Source organism: Cariama cristata, unplaced genomic scaffold (genome assembly GCF_000690535.1).
Source record: "Cariama cristata isolate BGI_N322 unplaced genomic scaffold, ASM69053v1 scaffold24992, whole genome shotgun sequence".
Lineage (NCBI taxonomy): Eukaryota > Metazoa > Chordata > Aves > Cariamiformes > Cariamidae > Cariama > Cariama cristata.
The window spans coordinates 1-10,837 of record NW_009602495.1 but is presented as its reverse complement, the minus strand read 5'-3'; the positions used below and the strand labels follow the sequence as shown (position 1 = coordinate 10,837).

Below are 10,837 nucleotides of genomic sequence, written 5' to 3'. Positions count from 1 at the left end.
GACCTGTTTTTAATAATGAATCATCTTTTAAGTGGGAAAGTTACCTTCAAACTGCAGATTTCTGCTTCCAGAAACGTTCATAAACTGCACTTTAAATGTTTCAAGTGATATGAAAGCAAAAGAAATAGAACATCTTTTTACTTTAGTCCAGTTATGGACAGTGATCAGGAACTTTGGTCTCACCAATTTTTCACTCTTTTTGGGGTAATTCTTTGCCCAGTTAAATGCTTGCTCTAGCTGGCATTGAAGTCAAAAGATAAGTTCTAAGCGAATTTGGTAGGATTTGGGCTGAGCCTTAAACCAGAGCTGAGTGCAACAATAACCCTCCGATCCTGGTTGGGATCCATTGGCACTAGATGCGGTCTAAACTGCATCTGTTGGAAGGCCAGATACTTCTGCAGGCATCTATCATGTGATTAATGACAGTGGACTAGCAGCTATTAACTGATCCACTAGCAGATCTTCACTTTTGATTCTTTGGTTGTCTTGCCTACATTCCATGTGCTGCCACATAAATTATTGATCTAATCCGATTCCTGGGGCAAGTTTTTCCTAAGTTACAGCAATGAAACACATCTTCAGCAGAGGAGCATTCTGCTTGTTTGAACGTTGAATTTAAGCAGAATTACCTTAACTTGGTATCAGTCCAAACAGAAAGCAAATATTGGCTTCAGAGCTACCTGATGGTTATCTTTTTCCTTCCTTTCTGCGTATGTACTTCATCTGAAAGCAGCTTTCTTAATGAATCTGCAAAAATTACTCTGCTGTTAAAAAATCATTAAAAATAAAAATTCAGCCCCATAAGTTAGTCAGCTTGCTACCTCATTTTAGGAATGAATACTTCCTATGTTATCTTGATATTTTTGCCTTTACTGTTACTTTATTTCTACTCGTTTTTATTATTCTCAGTTGGCCAGTGCTATTAAAATCCTTGAGATGACAGAGTTTGCGTTTGGCTTGTTGCATGGGGTTGTGAAATGGAGGGGAGGATAGAGAAGGATGACCATGAACAGGTTTTGGACTAGAAGGTGTAGATGTCTTAGTTGAATAACAGTAGTGTTGGGATGTTACAGAATTGTCCTATAACTAGTCACATAATACCTTCTGAATTTATTCAACAGGTATGCCTTCAAGTATGCTACATCAATAGTTAAACAGAGTGTAAGATCAGTCTCATCTTTGTAATGAGTGCTATTATCATAACTATTTACCCACAGAAATGTAGATACAATTTAAGCTTTAGGACAGATATTTGAAGATTTAAGGAACTTGTCTAACAATTTGGGTAGACAATAAAAGACAGTGTTACCTGGCTGAAATAACTGTATCCTTGAACCAGATGCTTTCAGATTCTGCACGTTAATGGCTTCCACACAGGGACTTACTGTGCAGCAATCACTTTGGGCAAATATGCCTCAGGCTTTTGTCCTGTGATGAGATTCTTCTGTGAGTAGTGCATCAGAAGCCACTCAAAGTGAGTGGAAGTTATGGGGGCTTAAAATCAAACTGTCATCTTTCCTCATTCCATCTCCTTTTCCTGATTCACTAGCACTGCTTTCATACAATGCCCACAGAGCAGGGACAACCCTGTGATATGGCTGTGGTGTTTGTAAGCATTGTAATCCAACTGGTAGATCACCCTGTCTTTGCAGGTAGGCATCCTCTTGACTACCTCTGCCCCCATAGGACCTGAGAGGGCAGGCTGGTCATTTCTCCTTGGGGATTAAGAGGAGGGTACTGATTGACGAGTTGTGCTTGAAGGATCTCTTGTTCTGAACTATGTTCAGGGTAGCAGAGCACTGCTTCAGGGCTCATGTTAACAGCAAGGGTGAGGAGTAGAGGCTTCAGAAGATCAGGACACTTTTCAGAAACTTGCACATAGCTGTAATAGTAGTGCTTCTGTATGGGACCTGCCCTCATCAGTTTGAAGTAGACGGATGAACCATTAAACTCTTGCGTGAAGCGTTGCTCCTGTTAGGAATGTGCAAGAGCTATAAAGCTGCTCAGTGTTCCTGAGGCTTCCAGTGGCTTTTCACGCACTGTCCCATGGAGATGGAGGAACTAGATGCTATACCCCTATTCCTACTCTTTCTCCTGCAGACTTAGTCAAAGCCTGGATAGTGACTTGTAGCTTCATCGTAAAGATGCTAAAGAATGGGCAAGGTCATTATAGCAGGATCACTTTAACTCCCCTTTCTTAAGAAAGAGGGAGCGGCAGATCCTTTCTGAAGAGCATCAAGGGGTAAAACTGCTACTGGCATTTCCCTTGCTTTCTTGGAGAGTCAGCTTATTTAGTTTCTTGGTGGTTGCATTCTTTTAGTGGGAGGCTGGGATTGTGGGATTAATCCAGTCTGTAAATAGCTGGTGGAGCATGCCTTCAGGATACTTAAATACTTACCTTGCACATACGCAAGTGAACCTTACCACAAGACAAAAGAGCAAGCTTTGGAAGCTTTTGCAGCACTGTGAGTCATAAGCCATCATCTTCAGAGTACAGTTGCCAAGGAAATAAGAATTGGAGATGACTTTTTTTTTTTCGAGTAGTGCATGTAAGAGATGGGTTTTAATGCTATTGAGTCTTTGTCTATGGGATCTTACAGTGTGTAATTCCTGATGAGAATTGTGTGAGTAGTGGACTCCCGAGCAATAAAATTTTATATGGGGTTCTTAATAAAATGCAATCCCACAGTAACACTGCTTTTCACTGCAGAAACATGAATACAACAGCTGAAGGAAATCCAGCTTTAATACAAGCCTATGAATAGTATGATACAGACTGCATAAATTAAGTCTTACCCAAGATGTGCATAGACAAATTGTAAATGCCAGGCAAGATGTACTGTTTTTCTTCTATGTATGTGTTCAACCCTGTGTGCAGCTAAAATTAGTCTAGTTCCAGGCATATGATAGCCAAGAATATTGCACATGAATAGAACAAACCCATTTTGGACCAAGACTAGTTAGTATGGGAGCAGTTAGTGGTGGGATTTTGTACTGGCCAACAAGTTTACACTTCTATCACTTGAGGTTCTTCTGTGGATCTAGAATTTATAGTAGTGCTGTGATCTTGCTCAACAGCTGAAGTTTGAAATTAATTGTAAAACAATGCAGGAAACCAAAATGGGTTATCTATGACTGCTTTGGGAATACTGGAGTCAGTTTTTATTACTTGCTTTTTTTATTCCAAGCTGAGAATTTCTGTTGCAAGTTGAACATCTGTAATAAGTTACCACAGGTTGTAGTAAAGCATAAATACTTGACATTTTCTTTTTAGGGACATCAATGTTAATTATTGATCAAGTAGGAAAAAAAACTTTAGAACAATTCTTAAATGAATACTCTGGCTTTGATTTTTTGACTTGAAGTCACTGGAAGATCATAGAATCGTTAAGGTTGGAAGAGACCTCAAAGATCATCAAGTCCAACCTTCCACCAAACACCACCATGCCCACTAAACTATGTCTTGAAGTGCCACATCTAAACGTTTTTTGAACACCTCCAGGGATGGTGACTCCACCACCTCCCTGGGGAGCCCCTTCCAATGCTTAACGACTCTTACAGTGAAGAAGTTCTTTCTAATGTCTAGCCTGAACCTCCCCTGGTGCAACTTGAGACCGTTTCCTCTTGTCCTATTGCTAGTTACTGGGGAGAAGAGACCAACCCCCACCTTGCTACAACCTCCTTTCAGGTAGTTGTAGAGGGCGATCAGGTCTCCCCTCAGCCTCCTTTTCTCCAGACTAAACACCCCCAGCTCCCTCAGCTGCTCCCCATCAGACTTGTTCTCCAGGCCCTTCACCAGCTTCATTGCCCTTCTCTGGACACGCTCCAGCGCCTCAATGTCCTTCTTGTAGTGAGGGGCCCAAAACTGAATGCAGTATTTGAGGTGTGGCCTCACCAGTGCTGAGTACAAAGGGATGATCACTTCTCTAGTCTTGCTGGCCACACTATTCCTGATACAGGCCAAGAAGCCATTGACCTTCTTGGCTACCTAGGCACACTGCTGGCTCATGTTCAGCCAGCTGTTTACTCAGCTGCCTAACGTTTAATTATGCTTCACACAGTGTAGTAGACTGATTTAATGATGCTAGAAAAAAACTACTCATTCTTTTAGGAGTGTCTGTGTTGACTTGAAATCATATTCCCAAAAATCAGTTTGATGTTTTCCTGATTGCAAGGAAGATTAATGTTTCTTAAAATATTTTATGGCTGCTTTGTGAAACAAACTGACAGAATGAAGTGACTGACATACAAAAAGAAAATGTCATTAAACATGAAACTTCATCAGTAACAAAACAGATGATAGTCATGAAACCTGTGCTGAATTTATAGCCAGGAGTTCTGTGAGAGTTTGGTGCTTTAACATATAGTTATGGAAAAACTGAACGGGCAGTAGAGAAGAAAGATGGTTGTAAAAGCAGGATTTCTTAACTAGGAAAAGAACTTTAGGACTTGTCCTCAAACACTCTTAAATTAAAACAAAACACCCCTCCAATCTATGAAGTCAAAATGTGACTGCTTTCCTTAGAAACCACAGCAAAACATGCAATTAGAAGATAGCTTACGTAGCTTCTGAAACTTGGTACCAGCTGGCAGACAGTTGTGTGAGATCATCTCCTGAACCACCCAGCAGCAATTCATAGAATAATTCTAACATGAAATAATACTGGACTGTGTTTCCAGAAGAATTATTTCTCTCACCGTAAAGAAGTTGTGAATAAAGACTGTGCAATGTCCTCTTGTCCCAGTTTGGCAACAGCTGTATGGCTCAGAATTCCTTTTTCTGTATTTCTGGTGTTGATATGCTGAAAGAGCAGTAACTTGGCAAAAGCTACAGTAATATTCTGTTAAATCTGTTCTGTAGGCAAGTCAAAACCATTATTTATAGTAGGATCTCTAATAAAGGCCAGCAGCTGTTAAATGTGTGGGTATCCTGGGGTTAATGTTGCACCCCTCCCTGCCTGCTGCTGTGGAGGGAGTATTCAATTCCCTTACCGTAGCTGATAACCTTCAACTGCTCTGGTATTCAGTGCACTTCAGCTGAAGCAGGGCATTTTTGGCTGAAAGTATGCCTTACTAGCGGTCAGATTTTTTTTAAAATTTAAAATTCATTCTTTAAAATTTTCTATTTTTGAATTAAAAAAAAAAAGCCCTGCCTTTCTCTCTGCTTTTACAAAGTACAGCTATTAAGACTTCTGTTTCTCTGTTCTTCCCCTGTGTTTCTCATGGCTCAGGTCTCTCTTCCTCTAATTTACACTTCCATTACAACAATTAATTAGTATATTCCTTTTAGCTTAAGCCATTTGTCTTTGTAATGCTTTAATATTGCTATACATCATACTTCATTTTGTGAAGTGGCAATTGCGCATCACTGGCCTCAGTGGTACACTCCCATTTTTGCTGTTCATGACAATACCAAGTTTCTCCTATGTATTAACTTGCTCATCAGCTGTCTTCCTTCTAACCTTTTGCTGAGTTGGGGGTGGGTGGAGGGTCCACGCTCCTTCATATATACTACTGTCATTTAGAAAAGTACTATAGGCAGCCATAGAATTACCTGCATGATGAGAGTTTGGGACCAGATAACAAATTCCTGGCATGTTTCCCAAGTAACTTCACGAAGATACAGCTGAAGCCAGTTCAAAAATGGTATCTAACGTCCATAGCAGAGAACTGAGAATTACTAAGGAGAGATGGACTTTTGAACTATCATGACTGTAAAGAACTTACACACTGCTAATATACCATAAGCCATGCCTTTATTTCTGCTTGAGCTTACCATGATACGTAATGGATTTCACATTTCATCCATGATGCAGTTCACTTCTCTCCATTCAGATTTAACAGCCAGACTAGGTCTCAAAGGGGCAGGGAACCAGCCCAATCAAACACAACCACCACACCCTTAGACTGGGGTTTTAACTTTCCTTTAATGATAAGACACCACCTATGGAGTAGAAGCACAGTACAGAATAGCAGCAGTTCTGCATACCCAATACCAAAGAAGCACCTGTGCAACTTGGTGGGGTTTGTTACAGTCATAGACCCAAACTAGGGGTGGCTCTATTTATGCTGTTGTAGAAACTCTGATTTTCCATATGGTTTAAATTATATGGTATCTCCACCAGGTTTATTGTCTTGCCACAAAGGGCTCTTGTTTGCTTCACCTTGATACCTTATGTTTACTGAGGTTCACACTTTGGGACATGCAAGCACCTGAAAAACATTAGCTATCAGAATGGTACAGCTCATTTGAAGGAGTATACATCTCTTGAAGGAGTATTACCGATACTTTCTCTGGGGTGGTTCAAGATAGCCCTAATCTGGTCCTTTGTCATGTACACAGTCTTTCTTTAGAACTCCTCTAGTTCCCAGAGCGCCTGCAAGCTTGCGTTACATCATGGTAAGATACACCAAAATACCAGTACCTTTCAAATTCCTATTAGCATCTTCACAAGTATTAACTGCAGCAATACTGATGGTAGTATCAACCCTGTTAACTTAAATCTGTCCAATTTTTTTTTTCCAGCTTAGATTTCTTCCACCTCAGTTCCATCACTCTTTCAAAATCAGTTCTATTGTCTGACTCTTTGCTGAACACTAGAAGTACTATGTAGTTGTAGCCTTGCCAGGAGGAATGAGGTGAAGTGTTCTGGTGAGAGAAAAGTGTTCTGGAAAGATAGTAAGTTTATTCATACATCCACCATCTGGTCTTCTGCATTTCTGGAACTGAGTATAATTGTGCGCTGAAAAAAGAATCCTTAAGACTGGCTGTTTTAAATAGGTTCACTCTCATTTTCAGATGACTTTTGTCTTTCTTTTTTCTACTAAGTTCTTCAAGAAGAATTCACCTAATTAAAAGGCAAAAAGTCACCAAAATGATTTGTAGGTATTTCAATGAAATAAAGCAAAAAAATACACATTTTCATTTAAGGCAAGTATTCTATTCTACAATACAATTGTTCTTACCAATATTGTATAGTAATTCCATTCTATACAACAGCACTGTCAATACATACAGCAGAGATGTAAAAGAAACCCAAACCCATAACCCAACAAATAACCCCTCCACCCCCAAATTCCTGATTTTCTTTGTGCCCAATTTAATTAAATAGCTCTGCTTCTTTGTGCTTTTCAACAGGCAAAGGTGAATTGATTTAATTAAAAAATAATTCCTATTTCATAAAGTATCAGCAACTTGTAGTGAAACCTGATATAAATCTCATTTGAGCTAGCATTAAAGCAATCTGAGAAGCAAGGTTCCCCAGATGAGACTTCTCTGCTCCCTCCTTAGAAAAAGGCAAGGTGTTGGACCTACACAACAGTTCCATTAGTATCAGCTGCTACTTAATACCCAGTGCTTTGTCAGAAAAAGCACTGCCATAAATGTTTCTAATTATTTCTAAGACACTGTAAATAAATTCTGCCTAAAGCAACAAAATTGCATCACAAACAACAAAGGGCCCCATTAAACCCTGAAGCATCCAAGAGGCAGAACGTAAAGGAAAACTTATAAATTGGGTACCCTTTAGCCTGCCTCATGCGTTAAGCATAATACAAACTAGGTTGGGCAAAAAATTAGCTTAAGCAGCACAGCAATTGTACAAATACCAGTTACCATCACACTGATGCATTTAGGTGACCTATAGACAACAGTAAGTGTAAATAATTTAAATAAACAAACAAAAAGGATGACTATATGAGGTGTCCTTGAGCTAAGGTGAGCTTTGTTGCATATTACTTCACTGTTTTAACTTTATATAGTAAAATGTTATATGCTAAAGAATCTAATGCTTTTTAGTAATTTACCTGCTTTATAGGAGGAGCGTACTAAAGGCCCGCTAGCAGTGTAATGGAATCCAAGATCATTTCCTACTTTTTCCCAGTACTTAAATTTTTCGGGAGTTATGTACTCCTCAACCTGAGTGAAAAGAATTCATTTTGAGCAGGTATTAATGCGAAGGAAATGACTACATCTAGCACATAGTGAAACGAAACACAGTTATATCGCAAGTTCAAAATTTTACACTCCAAAACTTTCAAGCAGTCAAGTCACAATCTGCTTTCTACCAAAAGAATGCATTTTATTTGCTTTTCATATTTGGCTGAAAAGTTAAGAATTTAATTTATAGTTGTTGCTTTATTATTTTCTTCACTCTGTTTTTGAATGTTCCTTTTGAACAAACCTTTTTTTTTGTCCAAGTTAGTAAAAAAAATACAATAGTCCTACAAATCTCTTCACTACCAGTTACTGCAGTGACCTACAGTAACAGAACAGAGACCCAAGCTCTGGACAGATTACAGAAGAAGAAAATGGTAATTTCCCCAGCTGAAGTGGCACCATGAAGGGAGAGCCTATGAGATAGTGAAGGGGAGCTGGCTTGAGCCATTATGTTTGAGACATACACTGAAACTCTTGTTTTCCAGAATCATGCCTCAGCTCCAGCTGTCTCCCCAGCTAATAACAGAAAGCAGCAATGGGAAGTCTGCAGACAATGGAAGGGATTAGATGGCTGAGGTCATTTTTAGTGAAGAGTCCATAACAGATGAAGATCAGGTTAAACAAGGAAGGAAATTTTTCATAGCATCCACAGCTGAGGTAAGGATGCATATCAAGCCTCAGTTGAGAAAGAGGAAACATGACTCTGCAAGGTACAGACCATAATGCTGCCTCTAAATTCAAGGCATTTTTACCTTTAGATGACGTTTTGTTGGTTGCATGTACTGTCCTAGGGTCAAACAATCTACATCTGCTTCCCGCAATACTGTAAAAACAAAATTCCCTGTTAGTGGCAGAAGGGTCACAAGGGATTGTCGGCAATTAGAAAACACCCTCCTTCCAAGTCTGAACAAAGGTCACACCACAGCACCCTCGGGGGGTTACATTCTGCTGTCCAGCAAAGGGAACCTGGAACCTCCACAGGCAGTGGCCAGTATCTTATTCTGAGCTCCATGCTGCTGCAAGACCTGAGCTATCTGGTTTAAAGCTAGAGAGAATACCATTGCGCTGCACTCGCTGCAGTCACGTCTCTCACTGCAGAGAGGACATGCTCTTGTCTTTTTTATCTTACTGCTTTTCACTGTGTCTTTAGGTCAGAGCCTTCATTTGACAAAAAATGGATACACGCATGTACACTTGGCACTTCTCTGCTGTTTCAAAAGACTTCATGCTGAAAAGATGCGGACAGTTCTAAAGAGCTATAAACCAGGGGAAACTGCCAACATCTTTTGCCAGTTTTACACACTTAGGATGTATGTTAGTTTTGATGCCTGCAGAATCTCATAAACTTTGTCTGCTAAAATTGGGAGTATATACTAGAATCTATATAGAGCAAAGGAGTTCAGGTAGTCTCCTTATTTACAGAGGGAAATCCAGACACCTGATAGTCAGCTAGCCTGAAGAATTACGTTCACTGCAGCTAGTGGGGTATTCTGAACAAAGGGATGGTGGAGGAAGCAGATTTTGCAGGAACACCTCCGTATATTTTCTGGCTACTTGGGCTGGTTGACCCCATCAAATAGGAAGAAAAGATGGTGTTTTGACTACAGCATTACACTCACTGGAATCTCTGTTTAGATTGATACGGTTCTCTAAAGAAACTGATTCAAAATCAGCACGTTTACATGGTCTTTAACTCATACCCAGAGGACAAAAGGGGAACACAGTTAGAATAACTGAATGAATGTGGTGGGTAACAGTTTGTCTCCGAATACATCCATGAAAGTGGCCTGAAAATAAATAGCACCAAATTTGAAATTTCATATTCCCGTGCCTAGGAAATGCTAGGCAGGAAGAATGGGAAAATCGGGAACTGTAATTTTATGGTCTAGATTGTGGGACAGCTGCAGAAAATCTGGACTATATCGCTGCATTCTAAATATGGGTTGTTCTACACAAAATAAAGTACCAGGTCAGCATTCTTTCAGGATACGGGAGAAGTGCCACAGGATTTGCAAATTTCTTCTTACAAGCAGATTGCATTCATTTACCACTGTGAAATTTTCTTCTCTTAAAAACAATATACATGAAAACGTAAGAACATGCTACAGCTCCAAGGATAATAACGTTTTTTGCATCTAAGTAAGCTGAAATAAATTATTTTAAACAATCAGGTCTGCTATTTCTAAAAAGGAATGCACAATAAGGCAATTATGTTGCAAGCCCATTATTTAAGTATTACAAAGATAAGAATGTTAATATAGTCACAGAAAAATAGTTATAACTTCCACTGCAATCAACACGAGCTGGATCTACCTGCCAAATTGAATCTGAAAGCTATATGAAGGCAAAATATTTCAAAAGTTCAATCCTTTTTAACCAAACTTTTTTTTTTTTAATAAAGCTTAGAAAACATTTCCTGCACCAGCAAACTGATTTGCATGTAGAGGCAAAGATGCTTACACCTGTTTTGCAACACAGTAAAATTCGTACCTGTGAATTTTGGCATATATTTCAACACCAACTTACATTTCATTGTGGAATATACTTGTTCATCGGTCTCGCCTAGCCCCAACATAATGGAGGTTTTAGAAATGACGCCGGGCTGGACCTCTTTAGCATGCTTCAGCACACGTACGGACTGCTCAAAGTTGGCTCGGGGATCACGGACCTTCCTTTTCATATTTTCCGCACAAGGGGAAAAAAACGCATGAAAGGGTGCACAGAAGTTAGAGATGCCAAGAAAGGTCTGTCCTGCTAGTTTCTACAAAGTGAAACGGGCCCCTCAGAGGTTTCAGCCGTGTAGTTTGACACCGGCTGAAAACCCCCCCAAGCATCACACGCGACGGGATGCGCCCCGATTTCAGTACCAAAGCCGGGCTCCGCGGCCCGGGGAGAGGT

The 10,837-nt window shown here is 39.9% G+C and overlaps 1 protein-coding gene across 1 annotated transcript; it reads right to left on the bottom strand.

The window, feature by feature from the left end:
* Positions 1–6,665: 6,665 nt before the first annotated feature.
* LOC104157455 (lipoyl synthase, mitochondrial-like) lies at positions 6,666–10,619 on the bottom strand. The gene is made up of 4 exons (XM_009694785.1): positions 10,466–10,619; positions 8,692–8,762; positions 7,807–7,918; positions 6,666–6,848 (listed from the first exon to the last, which is right to left on the bottom strand). Exons 1-4 carry the CDS (start codon positions 10,617–10,619, stop codon positions 6,796–6,798), a joined length of 390 nt encoding a protein of 129 aa, XP_009693087.1. The 3' UTR covers positions 6,666–6,795.
* Between the last annotated feature and the right edge of the window lie 218 nt (positions 10,620–10,837).

Coding starts and splice junctions, on each gene's coding strand:
- LOC104157455 (XM_009694785.1), bottom strand. CDS start 10,619: ATGAAAAGGAAGGTCCGTGATCCCCGAGCCAACTTTGAGCAGTCCGTA. Junction 7,919..8,691: donor CAACAAAACGTCATCTAAAG/GTAAAAATGCCT, acceptor CTTTTCACTCAG/GTTGAGGAGTACATAACTCC. Junction 6,849..7,806: donor ACGCTCCTCCTATAAAGCAG/GTAAATTACTAA, acceptor CCTTTTAATTAG/GTGAATTCTTCTTGAAGAAC.